Source organism: Chelon labrosus (genome assembly GCF_963514085.1).
Source record: "Chelon labrosus genome assembly, chromosome: 11".
In the NCBI taxonomy this organism is placed as follows: Eukaryota; Metazoa; Chordata; class Actinopteri; order Mugiliformes; family Mugilidae; genus Chelon; species Chelon labrosus.
The window spans coordinates 29,796,670-29,814,503 of NC_140344.1; the positions used below are offsets into that span (position 1 = coordinate 29,796,670).

The window sequence follows — 17,834 nt, forward strand, 5'->3', positions numbered from 1 at the left end:
GGAATCTGTAAGTTGTTTGAACCATTTACAACAACTCTAAGTGTAAACACGTCAGGTGAACTTTAGCCCTTATTACTCATTACTCATTCATCTGACAGCTGTCCGTTCTGGTTACACAGTGTTTGTTCTCGTGTCACAACATTTACCGACAGAGAAATAAGAAATGACAGTGAACAGGAACAGTGAGGCGGCAGCAGCAGGATGTGAACAAAAACGCTTATCAAGAAGCTGATGTTTGTTCAGTCAACAGTGAATGTGTCACAATCACACATGAACAAAGGGAAGGCTGTTAAACTAACACCTCCACAAATCTGCACAACGTTCCCTCTGACAGAGACAGCGATCAGCTTCAGAAGCTCAATGATCTTCAGTTATCACGGATTTAAGAAGCAATCAGTCAGATTCAGTTTCACTCGTATTTAAAAGCATTTATTGAATTGTACAGTTTTATTCATGAGCTGCAGATAGGGTGACCAGATCCCAATTCGCCAGACGTGGGACAAAGACTACGTTTGTGTGGGACAATGTGGGACAATGTGAAATACCAATGCATCAAGGTAGTCTAAAAGAACTATGAGAAAAAATAAACATTTCTGTTCTGCCCCTTTGCTTATGGCATTACTTTGCCATCTGATTGATTCAGTAGGACATAACAGCCTGCAAATAAAAACTTAACAAATATATTTTACAATATAAATATATATAAAAACTTGCTTAAATGCAAATTTCCCAAGTTCCCAAGGTGAGCAACACGTTTTGTCTCGCATTGTCTGTGTCGTTTCACGTCGTATTCACCTCCGTGTGAAACGGAAAAATGACTCAAGCAAACTTCACAGCAAACTTTACCAGACTCGCCTTGCATTGGATAGATAGTTTCCCAGTCTTTATTATAGCTGCATTTCCTCTTCTCAGTCGTACGGGTTGTGCTTCCCTCCATGTCTCGCGCTGCATGCCGTTCTGATCTGATTCGCATTGTTTGTTGTTGGTGGGCGCGCAGTTAACCTGCGTCCGCGTCCCAGTTTGATTGACATGATCAAACAGCCCGCCCCGACCCCTGATGACAGCCCTCACTGCTTTCTCCAAACAGCTATTTGATAAATGCCAGATTGTAAAACATGCATTTCGAAACTGGAGTCTGACTGTCAATAACAATGCGGGACAACGTCTCAATTTGCGGGACGTGTGAAAAGTAATGAAAATGCGTGACTGTCCCGCACAAAGCGGGACATCTGGTCACCCTAGCTGCAGATGAAATGAAAACCTTCCTGTTCATCCTGGATAGCAACACTAATCTCTGAAAGCTAGAAATGACAGAAATGATAGATTTATTTAAACATCCACCGTGTTACATCAAGGAAAGTGTAGAAAAGTAAAAGTGAACACAGTGAATAATCTCAGTAAACCCTCTACTGATGTTTTTATCACTTCTTCAGTTACAAAGACTTCCACCAGATATTTGAACTAAAACAGAGTAAAAGCTTTGAATCATTTTGTTATCTTGTGTTCACTGTTCTCTGATGTTTCCCTCCAGTTATTCTGAGATGAGTTCACAGTGCTGCTGCTGCTGCTGCTGCTGCTTTTATCTCAGTAACACTTGGATTAACGTCGATTTGAACATGTTTTTGGATAAGTTTCGTTTTACTTATTTTAGTTATTTGACGCTATAGAAAAGGATGTGACATCATGGCGACCACCAGTTGCCATGCCAACCGCTCCGTAAATCATCCCGTGGGGCCGTGAGAGTTGCAAAAAAAAAATTAAAAACTAGTCCAGTGTATAATCCATCATGTCCTTGTACCAGGTGGAGGTAGAGCAGAGCGTAGTATTAATGAAACTAAAACATGAGTGAGTCTGGAGGAAGTGTGGGCGGGGCATCAATATCACGGCTCCACGTGGCTCCGCCCTCAGACCGTACTGATCAGACTCTGGATCCAAACTCACAAGATGGCGCCGCCCGTATCCCCGGGAACATAGAGTCAGTTTGACCAATGAGAGGAAGAGGAGACGTGGTGTCCATATTTATATACAGTCACGTTAGCTTCCATGCTAACTGCTAACTACCCGCCTGGCAGCGCACTACCGGCAGAAAAAGCCTCTGAGTTAAAGGCAGTCTTTATTCATAAAAAGGTAAAAAAAAACGTGACTGAAGCTTCATTTAGAGCAAAATGGATCCTTTTTAAACTCAACTACTGAACAAAAATGTGAAAAATGATTTGTTCTAAAACCGTATCAGATGTAAATCTTTGTTAAAATGCTACAGATTTAGAGGTTTGTACAAATGTCATGAGCCCTGGTCCCGGCTCAGCGTCACTCCAGGTATCTGGGGATGCATCCCTCCATCTCGATCAGCTCAGGCCAGTTATCGTACTTATTATTTTTGCTGTCGTTCTTCAGGTACTGAAACAGAGTCACAGAAAACTCAATCAAAAAGACACTTGCACACAAACGTAGGACATCTGAACAGAGAGCGGGTCTCGTTTGACTCCAGGTGTTCATCCTGAGGTGTTCGGTGTTACCTTCTCGTAGCTGCTCTTCACCACGGCTCCTTTCCCTCCAACAAACACCCAGTTATCTCTGAATCCCAGCGACTGGACCGACGAGCTTCCCAGCTCAGCGATCAGCTTCCTGGCGTCTTGACTCAACCTGTTAAAAACACAAACTGATCAGGAGAAAGGATCTGAACCGCACACGACCAACACATGACCGTCAGCTGATGTTCACAAACAAACTGAGACACATTCAAACTAAAACGTTTTATGATCAGAGACATTTCTCAGTAGACTTTGGGAACTTTCCACAGAGATAAAAAAAGTTTTTCAGTTTATAAAAATGTTATTATGTGACATTCACATGAAGCTCTTAAAAGTGAAATAAAGAATCCAGAACGAAGGCTGAAGTGAAAAGATGGAAACTAAACAGAAGAGTTTATAAAATAAAACCGTTTCTCTGACTTTGTGGCCGGTTCATCGAAGGACGCCATCAGAACCACGGAGCCGGGCTCGATGCTCTTCAGCAGCTCAATGAAAGGATCCACATCTGAAACACATCATCATCATCATCATCATCACCATCATCATCATCTTCTTCTTCTTCTCTTTCCTCCTGACAACACGTCACTCACTTCCAGCGTACATGTCGAAGTGGTCCGTCTTCACCAGGTCTCCAGTTTTACCTGCCAGAGACGGACAGGTGGACCATGAGGAGAGGCAGCGCTGACTGTGTTTATTAATTCTTAGTGAATCTGGTTCAACGCTCACCGTTCACTATGGCCACGTTTATTCCAACTCCAGCGTTGTTCAGCAACGATCCAAGAACCCTGAGAAGAGAAGTTCTCCAGGTGACTACAGAGACAACCACAGCACAGACCCCCCCCCCCCCAGAGAGACGATGGTCCTACAGCTTGTTCCCGATGCAGATCTTTGGAGCCATGACGTTGGCCGCTCCGCTCTGCAGGTAGAAGCTGAAGTGGTCGTCTGGACATTCTCTCGTCGTCCCACATGGTCCATCTGGACAGAAGGACTCAGGTCAAACCTCCACCACCTCCATCGTCCTGAGCAGGTCTGCTGATCACTTACCGGACTTTTTGGAGTCTGAGTTGGAGGTCAGATCCGAGAGCTGAGATCCTCCGAGGAGAGCACCGTGCCATCTGTCTGGAAAGACACAACGACACTGAGTCCTTAAGCTAAAGCTAAAGCTAATCTAAGTTAAAATAAATTAAGCTAAGCTAACACACTGGGAGCTACTCTAAGATGAGGTAAATTAACTAAGGTTAAAGCTAAGTGTTGTTACCTTTTAACATGGAGCTGTACTGCTGCAGACCCACTGTGACCAGAACAAGCAGCGGCACCACCACCACCAGGACGTGTAGAACCTCTGACAGACACACAACATGTATGAGACACGTATGTTGACAGCGCTGCAGCCTCAGAGTCACTGATGGCCATAAAGCTCAGCTTCTATTAATCATTCTGATTTCTCTTTGTTGGACCGACTGGACATGAAGCTGGTGAAGGTCTGTCACTGAGCCGCCCTCTGTAAACACAGCCTCAGTGAATGAATGAGTGTTACTCTCATGTATGTGTCTGAAGGTTAAATCCATCATGTAACCTCAGGTGTTTTAGGGAGTCGGCCTCTTTCTGTTTTAATGTCAGGTAACGATATCACCTGGTCTGACTGTGACTGAGACGATGGACCAGTGATGAGACGGAGACAGAACTTACTTCTTCCGATGTTCGGTCGTCTCATGTTTGATTTTCCTGTTAAAACAGATCAACACAAGATGATAGAACAATAAACTGATCACCTCTCATCTTCAGCGACTTCTCTTTGTTAAAATTAGTTTGAGCTTCTTTTAGTTTTTTTCTCATCAGATAAAAATATCCAGGAAACGTTCCCTGACGTTTTCTTTGATCGATGAGATGATGAATCGTTTGAGAAACTGAAAAGATAAATGTTGAAGCTAAAGAGAAATGACTGAACGAACAGAGATCAAACACTAAGAGACTTAAAGGCCTTTACATCCACTACTTTATTTCTTTATCTTATTTCTTTTTAAAAGACACTTTTTATTCATGAACTTATTAACTGTTAAATGTTAACTTCATTTATTTATTTATCTTTATTCTCCATTAAAAGAACAAATAAGTGTTAGACCAGATTTACTAGTCTGTCTCTTTCTATTGTACAGTTAACTGTTAATTCTTTATTCTTTCTGTGACTCATCTTTCATTAAGTCTTTATTTCACTGTTTTATTTCCTCGTCCGTGAACAGATATAAATAAATAAACGTTTTAAAACGTCAGGTTATGGAGGAGCAGTAAAGAGCTGTGACTCAGAGCTGAACAGATCTCTGTGTGATCGAGGAGCTGATAATAAAACCAGTCAATCATTGAGTTTGACAGAAAGTTAAAAGGCTCTACTTCCTGTCTGTAAACACCTGTGCAGGTAAAGAGCCTCAGACAAACTAATAAACCGTTAAAAGAATAAATGAAGTGAATGAACTGACCGATTCTGACCGTGAGCATGCTCCTGACGTCCGGCCTGGTCGACGCTGTTGAGTCTCAGCAGACGCTCAGAGCAGCAGGTAGATCCTGTGGCTCCGCCCTCAGCCAGGTAACTGGCTCTCAGCCAATCAGCTGCAGCCTGAGGGTCGGAGTCCTCCTGAGAGCAGGAGGTGCTTCTACACACACTCCAGATAATAGACTTGATTTCACACACACTCAGAAGAAAACAAATCTCAGAATCTGATTCTAATTCTTAAACCAGATTAAGATCTGAATTAGTTTTATCATCTTATTTATGTGGCTGCTTCTAAACGTACAGCTTTAGAGTCTTTGTGCTGTAGAAACACAGACTATTATTTATTGAGCAGGTATTAACACCTCGCTCAGGGACACTCCTGAGGTGGAAGTCCAGGGGATTTGAACCAATGACCCCACTGGAGGCGTCCTCCACATTAAACAGTGTTAATGTTTAATGTGAAGCAGCTTGAGAGGAGCTGCTTCCTGTTCACACCAACACTAAACAAAGACGAAACCAGATATTTAGACTTCTGGTTGAAGCGGTTAAACAGGATTCTAGAAACTAGAAGAGAACACACGTCATGAACCGGTTTCCTTTTTCAACCAACGGTGTTCTGTTAAACATCAGCAGAGCGACCCGTCCACATACTTTAGAGCAGCTTTCAGAACCTGATCTTCCTGTTTCTGGATTAGAGGAGAACTGGCCTCAAAGGTTCTGTTCACACCTGGTTATCAGGTCTGATCTGATCTCACCTGTTCACACCTAGTTATCAGGTCTGGCCCCCGAGGGTGTGGGATTAATAATCTGGTTTTCATTTCTCCTGCAGGAGCTTCAACGTCTGCAGCTCATTAACATGAACATTCAGACTAGACGGAGGCCCGGGGGCCGAATGTGGCCCCTCCAACAAAAACAACTGGCCCCAGAGAAACCTGACGATGGAACCTTCACCGTCCACATCAGAACCTCAGGTCACCTCGTCACAAATCAGCTGTAAATCTGAAGGAAGGAGGGTGAATATGAGGACATGGAGATAATAACCAGCAGCAGAATAAATGGATCAAGAGTTAACGATGAGCAGAGTCAGAAGAAACAGCTGCTTTTATTGAACATGTCATCAGGTCCTTCCTGACAAACAGATGAAGTTTGGTTGAAGCCTCGAGAATGAAGTCTGGACGACTCAGAGGAAGAACTTTCATCTGCTCCAGGAGCTTTAACCTCATCCATGGTCTTCAAGAGACCGAGGAGCTGTGATCACTGACTCATCTCATCATCTGATGGTTTTAGTTTTCAGGTTCCAGCTGCAAACGAAGAGATTTCAGGTTATTTTCACTAAGGCTCCGTTCAGACCAAACATTAAGATCTGATCCAGATTAAAGAGGTCCAGGTGTGAACACTGATCTGGTCTCTAGAGTCCAGGTTAAACGGGTCCAGGTGTGAACACTGATCTGGTCTCTAGTGTCCAGGTTAAACAGGTCCAGGTGTGAACACTGATCTGGTCTCTAGAGTCCAGGTTAAACAGGTCCAGGTGTGAACACTGATCTGGTCTCTAGAGTCCAGGTTAAACGGGTCCAGGTGTGAACACTGATCTGGTCTCTAGAGTCCAGGTTAAACGGGTCCAGGTGTGAACACTGATCTGGTGTCAGTCCACATGTGGAGGTGGTCTGGGACACATGTGACCTCCTTCCTTTGTTAGTGTGAACACACAATGAGTCCTGGGTCACATTAAAGACCACCTACTCAACAGGGCTGATCTGAGGAAGAGGAGTTTAACTCCTTCATTCAACCATTAGTAGAAATGATCACATGGATCATCAGAGACCTGGTTCCTCTGAGGATGAAGCTTCCAGGGTTCAGGTCTAATCTGAGTCTTTGTCTCTAAAATAAACCAGATCTTAACATGTGAGTCTTTCCATCTTGTTCCAGTTTCTGGAGGAAACAAATAAATAAAAGTTATGGAACTTAAAGATGGACAGGTGAGATCAGATGTTGACGTGAGGTCTGAGACACAGAGAACTCTACGTCCTCTGATCATAGGTGATACTAGTTCAGTTTAGAGGTCAGTGCTAATAACAGCTGAGTTTTTAATGTGTCTCATAAAACATTAAAACGTCATAAAACGTTTTCAGTTCTTCATCTTAAAAAACAAAGAAAACCAAACGTCTGTAGAAAACATTCAGGAGTTTTTAAAGTGAACTCATTTACATTCAAGTCCCAGATGATTTTATAAAAAATAAAAAAACACTTTGATTCTCCAAGATCCAGATGGATCATCTTCATCATCATCATCTTCATCATCATCATCATCATCATCATCATCATCATCATCATCACCATCATCATCAGTTTATTCTCTGTTGAACTGAACCATCAACAGCTGTTAAATAAAAAAATATCTTTGTTTATGTAAATAAATACAAAGCAGGAAACGTGTGTCCGTTAGTCAGTGGGCGTGGTCTCAGGTGTCCACAGGTAACGCTGCCGTTCGCCTCCATCCTCTTCATCAGAGAGGCCGTTCCAGGCCTCTGATTGGTCGAATCCTTCAGATGAGTTCATTTGAATTAAAACTCTTTATCAGCACCGGGGTCAGTGGGTCATCGGGGTCAGTGGGTCATCGGGGTCATCGGGGTCATCGGGGTCAGTGGGTCATCGGGTCATCGGGGTCAGTAGGTCATTGGATCATCGGGTCATTGGGTCATTGGGTCATTGGGTCCGTATCTAATGAGGAAGTTTAACGTGGTCATTAAAACTCTTCAAGACGTTCATCAGGACTCTGAGTCACTCACCTGTACTTCCTGATGGACGAGGATCAGCTGATAAAACGTCTTAATTCAGACCAGGAAGTCTGACGGGTTTTCATGCAGTCATTACTAAAGAGCTGCATGTTCTCTGTGCCCTGGGTTCAGGCTGTCAGGCTGTCCTGCCCTCTGATTGGTCACAGTGCAACTGAAAACTGATCCCAGATCTGATGTGAAGCTCTGAGCTGCTGCTGCTGGACTTCATGAGATCTGAGAAGACAGATGTTTCACAGCTAGACATCATCTGGACCTGAACTCAGGACAGACACCTTTGACCCCAGGCAGGTGATGTGTTCAGGAGCAGTGCTGAGGGTAGGACAGGAGAGTCCAGCACACAGCCAGTGGGACTGAGGCTTCTTGGAGCCAAACCTCCAGACTTCACCTCCTGTAGAGGAGGAAGACGTTCCTCATCATGTCCAGACATCAGCTCAGCCAGGACCACCAGAGGAGGACCAGAGGAGGACCACCAGAGGAGGACCAGAGGAGGACCACCAGAGGAGGACCACCAGAGGAGGACCAGAGGAGGACCAGAGGACGACCAGAGGAGGACCAGAGGAGGACTATCTGAGGAGGACCACCAGAGGAGGACCATCTGAGGAGGACCAGAGGAGGACCAGAGGAGGACCACCAGAGGAGGACCAGAGGAGGACCATCTGAGGAGGACCATCTGAGGACCACCAGAGGAGGACCAGAGGAGGACCATCTGAGGAGGACCAGAGGAGGACCACCAGAGGAGAACCAGAGGAGGACCATCTGAGGAGGACCACCAGAGGAGGACTATCTGAGGAGGACCACCAGAGGAGGACCAGAGGACGACCAGAGGAGGACCAGAGGACGACCAGAGGAGGACCAGAGGAGGACCATCTGAGGAGGACCACCAGAGGAGCGTGGCTTCTGTCCTGCAGACCTACATGAGGGCGTTGAGGTGTCCGGAGTGTCCCACAGAGTTCAGCATCAGGGCCCTCTGGTCCAGCACCTCCCTCTCTCGGCCCAGCGCCGCCCTCTCCTGCTCCACCATGGCTCTGTCCCGCTCCACCGCCGACCGCTCCCGGTCCAGCCACAGCCGCTCCGCCTGCACCGCCGCCCTCTCCCTCTCCACCGCCGCTCGATCCCGCTCCACCATCTCCCTCTCACGCTCCAGCGCCGCCCTCTCCCCCTCCACCATCTCCCACTCCCTCTCCAGTCCCCCCAGGGGCCCATCGCAGGGCTCCGAGTTCCGCTGGTTCTGATCCGGCCCGTTGCTGAACGCCTCTTGTCTGTAGTCTGAGGAGGAGGAGGATGGGGGAGGAGGAGGAGGAGGAGGAGGGGGGCGTGTCCTGTGTCTGGGGGCGGGGTCAGGGTGCTGATCGTCATCCTGAGTGACGGGGGTGAGGAGGGGGGCGCTGCTGGCCAAGCGGCCCTCCATGGCCTCGTTCATCAGGTGAAACCACGGCCAGGAGGAGGCGCCGTCCGCTACACTCTCCATCCCAACGGGAGGAAACTTCAGGTCCTGAGGGAGAGAAAAGCTGCGTCAGCAAATAAACAGCTGTAACCATGGTAACCATGGTAACTGTCCACAAGGACACCGTCAGCTGGAGTCGTCAATAAAATCAGTTTCTGTTAAATCCTCTAAAGTCAAGAAGTTAAAAGTGTCAGTGGCCCATGCTAATGTAGCTAATGTAGCTAACAGAGCTAATGGAGCTAATGTAGCTAACAGAGCTAACAGAGCTAATGTAGCTAATGTAGCTAATGTAGCTAATGTAGCTAACAGAGCTAATGGAGCTAACGTAGCTAACAGAGCTAACAGAGCTAATGTAGCTAATGTAGCTAACAGAGCTAATGGAGCTAATGTAGCTAACAGAGCTAACAGAGCTAATGTAGCTAACAGAGCTAATGGAGCTAATGTAGCTAATGAAGCTAATGTAGCTAATGTAGCTAACAGAGCTAATGGAGCTAATGGAGCTAACAGAGCTAATGGAGCTAACAGAGCTAACGGAGCTAATGTAGCTAATGTAGCTAACAGAGCTAATGTAGCTAATGTAGCTAACAGAGCTAATGGAGCTAATGTAGCTAACAGAGCTAACAGAGCTAATGTAGCTAACAGAGCTAATGTAGCTAATGTAGCTAACAGAGCTAATGTAGCTAATGTAGCTAATGTAGCTAACAGAGCTAATGTAGCTAACAGAGCTAATGTAGCTAATGTAGCGTCAGCATCAGTGAACCTTGTATCTCCTCTTCAGGTTGTCCCACTTCTTGGACATCTGGTAGGTGGAGACCCTCCCCTGGAGACCCAGCTCCTTCAGGATGGCTCTGAGAGGAGGAGTCAACACAGACAGCATCAGCACCCACTCATCTACGGTATCACTCATTCATTCATCCCTCCATCATTCATTCATCGCTCCATCTATCATCCCTCCATCACCATCATTTATCCATCCATCATCCCTCCACCATCATTAATCCATCATCCCTCCATCACCATCATTTATCCATCACTCATTCATCCGTCCATCATGTCTTACTTCCATGCAGCCTTGGCAGCGTTCCTCCTCCCAGTGAACAGTGGTTCGTTAGCAGCTCGTAGTTTAATCATCCTCCTGGTGTCCTGGTCAGTCACTGAGACACAACAGTTCACATCAACATTAACACATTTAATACTAAAGGATCCACAGACTCAGGTCATTCACACTGATCCTCTGACGCTGAAGCAGCCAATCAGACGAGCTCGCTGTGCTGATGTCAGAAACTCTGTTGTTGGATAAAACTATTGGACAGTGGTGAAGAAGCTTTGTGTTGATGTGAATGAACGTTTGTTGAGTCTCTGGGTTGGAGGTGGATTTAAGGAGGGCCCCTGGAGTCTCCGGTCAGTGTGTCCCCTGAAGTCTCCAGTCAGTGTGGCCCCTGGAGTCTCCAGTCAGTGTGTCCCCTGAAGTCTCCGGTCAGTGTGGCCCCTGGAGTCTCCAGTCAGTGTGGCCCCTGGAGTCTCCAGTCAGTGTGTCCCCTGGAGTCTCCGGTCAGTGTGGCCCCTGAAGTCTCCCGTCAGTGTGTCCCCTGAAGTCTCCGGTCAGTGTGACCCCTGAAGTCTCCGGTCAGTGGGGCCCCTGGAGTCTCCAGTCAGTGGGGCCCCTGGAGTCTCCGGTCAGTGTGGCCCCTGAAGTCTCCCGTCAGTGTGTCCCCTGAAGTCTCCAGTCAGTGTGTCCCCTGGAGTCTCCGGTCAGTGTGGCCCCTGAAGTCTCCCGTCAGTGTGTCCCCTGAAGTCTCCGGTCAGTGTGGCCCCTGAAGTCTCCAGTCAGTGTGGCCCCTGGAGTCTCCAGTCAGGGGCCCCCCTGCTCTGAGCAGTGAAGTCAGTGTGGAGCCTTCACAGACTCGAGTCAGCTGGTGGTCTCGTCTGGTGCTCTTACTTTTATAGGAGAGGTCAGAGGGCGTTGAACACTCCTCTCCGCTGGCGTCGATGTAGGTGACGTTCCCGTCGGCCTCGGCGTTGTCTCCGCCCACCATGCTCTCCAGCTCCGACACGCTGCTCCTCTCCGTCATCAGACAGTCTCTGTCGGGAGGCGGCGACGAGCCGAACACGCCGTCCTCCTCGCTGGTCCAGACGGGCGTCACTCTGGGCGCCTTCCCCGCCAGACGTCCCTCCAGAGCGTCGCTCATCAGCTGGAACCAGGGCCACGAGGCCGGGTTGGTCTGGCCCTCCATCCCCCGAGGAGGAAACTTCAGGTCCTTCAGACACAGAGACATTAGAGACCTTACAGCAGCCTGCCCCCTGGAGGCAGCAGACAGTAACTACACTCCTCTACCATCACACTTCACTCAGTAAAGGAAACTGTGACAGTTTCTAGGAGACAGAGTCAAATACAAACAGAATAAAAATATTTAAAAATAAAAGTGGGATGTCTAAAACCAAATACTGCACAAGTATTCACAATATGCAAAGGTAAGAGGTTACAAATAAATTAAAAAGAGTCTGAAGTGTTGAGAGAGGCTCAGCAGGAGGAGCTCTCCAGGCAGGAATGAGCTCTGTGGTGGAACAGAGGACGTTACGTCTTTGTCTTATAAACAGACTGATGAAGGTTCATCACCTTGAATTTGGTCTTCAGGTTGTCCCACTTCTTAGCCACCTGGTCGGGTGTTATCTTCCCCGTCAGTCCCATCTCCTTCACGATGCCCCTGAGGACAGTAAACACACATCCAGTTAAAACATCTGATCATTTATCTGGTCTCAGAGGAAACGGTCACAGACCTCCAGGCCGGCTTGGCCGTGTTCCTCCTCCCCGTGAACAGAGACTCGTTAGCGGCTCGTAGCTCGATCAGTCGCCGGGTGTCGTCTTCTGTCACTGCAGCAAAGACATGTGGACTCAGATTAGAGGACAGGACCTTATAATCTAATCTGACCTTTAAACACATTTAGGTGCTACTGACCGTTTACTTAAACTCATGAGAAGATGAGGAATGAAGTTTTTGCTTCACTCTCATTGTTTGTCATTGTTTGGTCTAAACTGTTTCTACTGAACCATGTGGAACCATGAATCTAGAATCTACCTCTAACCTTTTATTTATAGTCTAAACATCATTACCCACGATGCACCTGGCTCCCTGACGGCTGGGCAGGAGGTTGGACTGTGTAGTTTTACACCAGAGAAAAGATAACAGATGAAGGACATGTCACTGTTTCCTCCCACCGTCACAGTGAAGTTAAAACATCGTGTTGTTAAATCGTCCGTCTGGTTTTCTGGAGCGTCTCTCATCTCTAACTCTTTTATTCAGCAGGTACAAACGTTGTCTCTTTGCGTCTCTAACCCGTCTTACGTTTGTAGGTGAACTCGGCCATGCGGTGCAGCTCTCCCAGAGACGTGGACCCGTTCTTCTCCTCGTTGTCGACCAGCAGGTCCATCTCAGACTCCGTCAGGAACTCGGCCATCCCCGCTCGGCTGCGGCGGGCTCGCTTCTTTGGCGTCGGCGACAGCGACTCACAGTCCTCGTCCTCGTCCTCCACGATGGGAGTGAGGATGGGCGCGGCGCCGGCAAAGCGTCCCTCCATGGCGTCGTTCATGCGGTAGAACCAGGGCCAGGAGCTGGGGTTGGTCTCCACGCCGCGGGCAGGAAACTTCAGCTCCTGGAGGAGACAGGAGACGGGAGACGGGAGACAGGAGACGGGAGACAGGAGACAGACGGCTGATGATTACTGTGCTAGAAACCATCGAGGATGAGCAGCAGGAACATGAAATCATGTGACAGTGAGTCTGTGAGGGACCAACCTTGTACCTCCTCTTCAGGTTGTCCCACTTCTTGGCCAGCTGGTCCGTGGTGAGTTTCCCCTGGAGACCCAGCTCGTACAGAATGGCTCTGACAGGAAATAAAATCATTAAAGAAACGTTCAGCTCATTAAGTTCATGTGAAGCCAGCAGTGATCTCCACTGGTACCGGCACAGAAAGGATTAAAGCTGGTTTTAAGTTTATTGACGTGTGAGTCTGCAGGGTGTTTTATTTTGAAACATGAACAGTCACTTCCTGGGGGCGTGGTCAGTTTTCATTAGGGCTGGATCTAAAACATAAATCCATGTTCATGTGACATGTGAGGAAGATCCAGATCAGGACAGAAGCTCCAACTCTGAGACAGCGACAGGATTTAAAGAAGAAGCAAAGACACATGAAAGATGAGGAGACACCAGAGACGTCTGGGACCAGTGAGGACGTGAGACTGGAGGAAAACAAGATTCCTAACTGAATTATCTATTAATTAGTCGACACTGATGGATTCAGGAAAGACAGTCACTGATTCTGTATTACAGAGAGTTCTACTGCTCTGGTCTTAAAGAGAATAAATTAATAATAGAGAAAATATAAAGTGAATAAATCATTATTTAGTTAGGATCATGGTTTGTTCTGTACACGACGAGCAAAAAATGAAATGAAAATAAAACAAATACTTAAATTAAAAATGTCCTTGGACCAGAATGTGACAGCTTTGTTTTTAAATAAATGCCCAAATACGTCTGAATAATGGAATAAAATTCAGTTCAGTTTTATTTCTATAGCGTCAATAACAATACAAATCATCTCAAGACTCTTTACAAAGTCCAGTCTGAACCCCCAGAGCAGCCTGAAGGCGACGGTGGCAGGAAAAACTCCTTTAACAGGAAGAAACCTTGAGCAGAACCTTAAGCTCATATGGAGGAACCATCTGCCTGAGGCCGGACGGGTAGAGACAGAGGAGAGAGAGAAGAGAGAGGAGAGGAGGAAGGAGATAAACATCTATCTGACTAAAGAGTACATGTAGAATCTGATGATGATACAAATACAACATACAGCTGATGATGTTACAGGACAGTTAGAGAATAGAAGAGGAATCATAGGCAGGTTGGAGAACTGTTCATTCAGGTAGGAGTGGATAACTGCAGGAGGACATGAAGACTGGAGGATGATGAGACCACGACAACAGATGTAGTATAGAGCTCCACAGGAAACACACCACTCCAGGACAGAGATACTCACAGGAAGAAGTTAACCGTTTGTTCACCAGTAGGAGTAAAGTGTGTGCTGGGAGGTTAGTTAGCTCGCTGATGCTAATCTGAGCTTCTACATTAAAGTCCTGAATCACTGAGGACTCACCTCCAGGCCGGCTTAGCTGAATGTTTCCTGCCTGTGAAGAGCGCTTCATTCGCTGCTCGGAGTTTGATCATCCTCTCTGTCTCTGGCTCAGTCACTGTGGAGGAGAAGAAGAAGAAATGAGGAAGAGGAAGAAGAAGAAGAAGAAGAAATGAGGAAGAGGAAGAAGAAGAAGAAGGTGAAGAAGATGAAGACTGGTCCTCTTACTCTTGTAGGAGCACTCGCTCATCCTCCTCCAGCCCATGGGGACTCCCTCGATGGGCGGAGCCTCTGCGTGGACCGTCCCATCGTCCCCGGCGGTTTCGGCCGCCACGGTGTCTTCCATCTCCGTCTTGATGAGGAACTCCAGGATGTCGGTGTTCTCCTGGCCCTGGTTGGGCTGGCCGTTGCCGCGGTGACCGGCGTTGCCCGTGGGCTCGGGGCTCAGCACCAGGTTGCTGTTGTAGAGGCGACCCTGCATGGCTTCATCCATGATGTGGAACCAGGGCCACGACTCCACCACGGCCCCCAGGTGGTCCTGACCCTGGTAGGGCTGCTTCAGGTCCTGGAGGAAAGACACGGTGACGCCTGCAGCTGATACAGGACCAGAGTCCACTCACTGCTGGACCAGTTTCACAACGCAACCTCCTCATCATCTCTGGACTAACAGGTTTATACTTATACCAGCAACAACCCAGACCCAGACCCAGACCCCTACCCAGACCCAGACCTCTACCCAGACCCCTACCCAGACCTCTACCCAGACCCCTACCCAGACCCCTACCCAGACCTCTACCCAGACCTCTACCCAGACCCCTACCCAGACCCAGACCCAGACCTCTACCCAGACCCCTACCTCTACCCAGACCCAGACCCCTACCCAGACCCAGACCCAGACCCCTACCCAGACCCAGACCCAGACCTCTACCCAGACCCAGAGCCCTACCCAGACCCAGACCCCTACCCAGACCCAGACCCAGACCTCTACCCAGACCCAGACCCCTACCCAGACCCAGACCTCTACCCAGACCCAGACCCCTACCCAGACCCAGACCCAGACCCCTACCCAGACCCAGACCCAGACCTCTACCCAGACCCAGACCCCTACCCAGACCCAGACCTCTACCCAGAGCCCTACCCAGACCCCTACCCAGACCCAGAGCCCTACCCAGACCCAGACCCCTACACAGAGCCCTACCCAGACCCAGACCCAGACCCAGACCCCTACACAGAGCCCTACCCAGACCCCTACCCAGACCTCTACCCAGACCCCTCCCCAGAGCTTAGTTCTGTACCTGACGTGTACCTCCCCACAAATGTAACGACGCATCACGGTGACACAGACCACAGAGCTGTGATTGGTCCTCTTGGTGGCAGCGTGTTTCCAGCTGTTTCTCCATCTCAGTTTTCAAACTGATTGTTTTGGATCAATAAAGAACTGAGGAGGTCCAGAGATACAAACATCTGTACGACTCCAAGAGTTTCAGTCTCCATTGTTGAAGGTGAAGCAGGAAGTAGAAACAAAAATGAACCTGACTGGTGTAAAAGAGACAGCGCCGCCTAGTGTCTGGGTGGAGGTGTTACAGAGAGAGACAGACTGAGGAGAGTATAAATGACTCACACTGTACAGGGGTGCAGATCTGATGGGGGGGGGCACAACAGAGATTTCTGTTGCCAGTATGCAGCTCATACCATGTCACCATCAATCACAGCTACGTAGAGGCTCACTATGTCTTTCAAAAAGAACTAAAGAAGGATAACCTGAATTATTAGAAATTGACAATTTCTAATAATTCAGGTTATTTTTATGGGGGGGGGGGGGGGGGGGGGGAGATTCGTGTTTTTCAGATCCTGGGGGGGACATGTCCCCGCGTCCCCCCCAGGAGCTGGACCCATGCTGACGTAGGCTACGTACGTAGGTTACAGGTCTAGGTCCTGCAGACGTATAAACTTCTCTTAAAGGTCTCATACTCGGCTCAGAGCAGCTGTGAAACACCTGACCACCGTCACTCAGGTGATCTACGTCACATGACACCTGACCACCATCACTCAGGTGATCTACGTCACATGACACCTGACCACCGTCACTCAGGTGATCTACGTCACATGACACCTGACCACCGTCACTCAGGTGATCTACGTCACATGACCACCGTCACTCAGGTGATCTACGTCACATGACACCTGAGGTTAGAACCAGAAGAAGAAGAAGGAGCTGACTGTGCTGACCCAACTCAGCTATGTTTTCTCAACAAGATGAATCAGTGGTTCTCCTCTGAGCTCCTCATCTTATCTGTACCCTCCTCCTCCTCCTCCTCCTCCTCCTCCTCCTCCTCCTCCTCCTGGGGGAGGATCCCCCCCCCGCCCTCTGACCCAGGTTACCTTGTACTTTGTACGCAGGTTGTCCCACTTCTTGGCGATCTGGTCGGCCGTCAGCTTCCCTTCCAGGCCGAGTCCTCTCAGGATGGTGCTGAGGAAACAGAGACATCATCATCATCCTCCTCCTCCTCCTCTTCCTCCTCCTCCTCCTCCTCCTCCTCCTCTACATGTGTCACTAGGAGCCAGGAGGTCTGATGCTGCAGGTATCTCCGCTGCCTCCTCTCACCTCCAGGCTATCTTGGCTGAGTTCCTCTTCCCGGTGAACAGAGCCTCGTTGGACGCCCTGAACTCGATCAGCCTCTTCACGTCCTCCTCGGTCACTGCGGGGTCAGAGGTCAACAGTGACTGACAGGCTCGTCCTCTAGGACTCACTCACTCTCTCACTCTCTCACTCACTCTCTCACTCATTCACTCATTCACTCTCTCACTCTCTCACTCTCTCACTCACTCTCTCATCACAGTCACTCACTCTTGTAGGAGTTCTCTGGGAACTGAGGCAGCGGGTTCAGGGTTGGCTCCATTATGATGGAGGAGGAGGAGGAGGAGGAGGAGGAGGAAGGGCGGGGGCGAGCTGCTGTCGGGGCCCGGTGCTAACTACATCCGCTAGCGCATCCTGCAGGTTTACCGGCTCCGGTTCTCCTCCGGCGGCGCCCCTCCGGTTACCGTGTGGAGATTAAACGCTGCTTACCCCGGGTTAGCTGTTAGCTCCGAGGCTAACTCCCGGTGAACCGTTTACAGGAGAAGGCTAGGTAGCTAGCTAGCCCAAGCGGCTAACGCTGAACAACAAACCGACTACACCGGGTTTCCCGCCGCACAGCGACACGCGGTACCCGTTAGCCCGGGATGATTCCGACGCCCGGTGCCCGCCGGTCCTCTCTGTCATCGCCCCCGGAGAGCAGAGTCTAAATAAATCAGTGGCCGTTAACGGAGCTAGCTGCTCCCCGTTAGCTCCGCTCTGAGAGGAGGGTACGCTCGATAACTCCACCCGGGAACGGCCTTCTAGCACGTGACCTGGACTCGGGAGGGCGGGGTCGGACGTAAACAAACAGAAATATTATTATTTTACAGCAACAC

The 17,834-nt window shown here is 48.7% G+C and overlaps 2 protein-coding genes across 3 annotated transcripts; both read right to left on the reverse strand.

The window, feature by feature from the left end:
* Positions 1-413: 413 nt before the first annotated feature.
* Positions 414-6,224, reverse strand: LOC311495347 (protein FAM3C-like). The gene is made up of 10 exons (XM_084554759.1): positions 5,006-6,224; positions 4,221-4,256; positions 3,790-3,873; positions 3,576-3,650; positions 3,398-3,506; positions 3,258-3,316; positions 3,122-3,172; positions 2,952-3,036; positions 2,517-2,643; positions 414-2,397 (listed from the first exon to the last, which is right to left on the reverse strand). Exons 1-10 carry the CDS (start codon positions 5,022-5,024, stop codon positions 2,308-2,310), a joined length of 735 nt encoding a protein of 244 aa, XP_084410885.1. The 5' UTR covers positions 5,025-6,224; the 3' UTR covers positions 414-2,307.
* A 957-nt stretch (positions 6,225-7,181) lies between these two features.
* On the reverse strand, positions 7,182-17,834 carry LOC311495222 (uncharacterized protein). 2 transcript variants are annotated; one of them, XR_014699312.1, is made up of 14 exons: positions 17,230-17,834; positions 16,987-17,080; positions 16,764-16,851; positions 14,610-14,946; positions 14,406-14,499; positions 13,052-13,139; positions 12,603-12,909; positions 12,037-12,130; positions 11,876-11,963; positions 11,198-11,516; positions 10,319-10,412; positions 10,019-10,106; positions 7,806-9,306; positions 7,182-7,737 (listed from the first exon to the last, which is right to left on the reverse strand). XR_014699312.1 is itself a non-coding variant. In XM_084554599.1 (13 exons), the coding sequence occupies exons 1-13, from the start codon at positions 17,279-17,281 to the stop codon at positions 8,725-8,727; spliced, it is 2,325 nt and encodes a 774-aa protein (XP_084410725.1). In that variant the 5' UTR covers positions 17,282-17,834; the 3' UTR covers positions 7,182-8,724. The 2 variants fall into 2 exon arrangements, 1 of the variants encoding a protein (XP_084410725.1); XM_084554599.1 differs by having other exon boundaries at positions 7,182-9,306.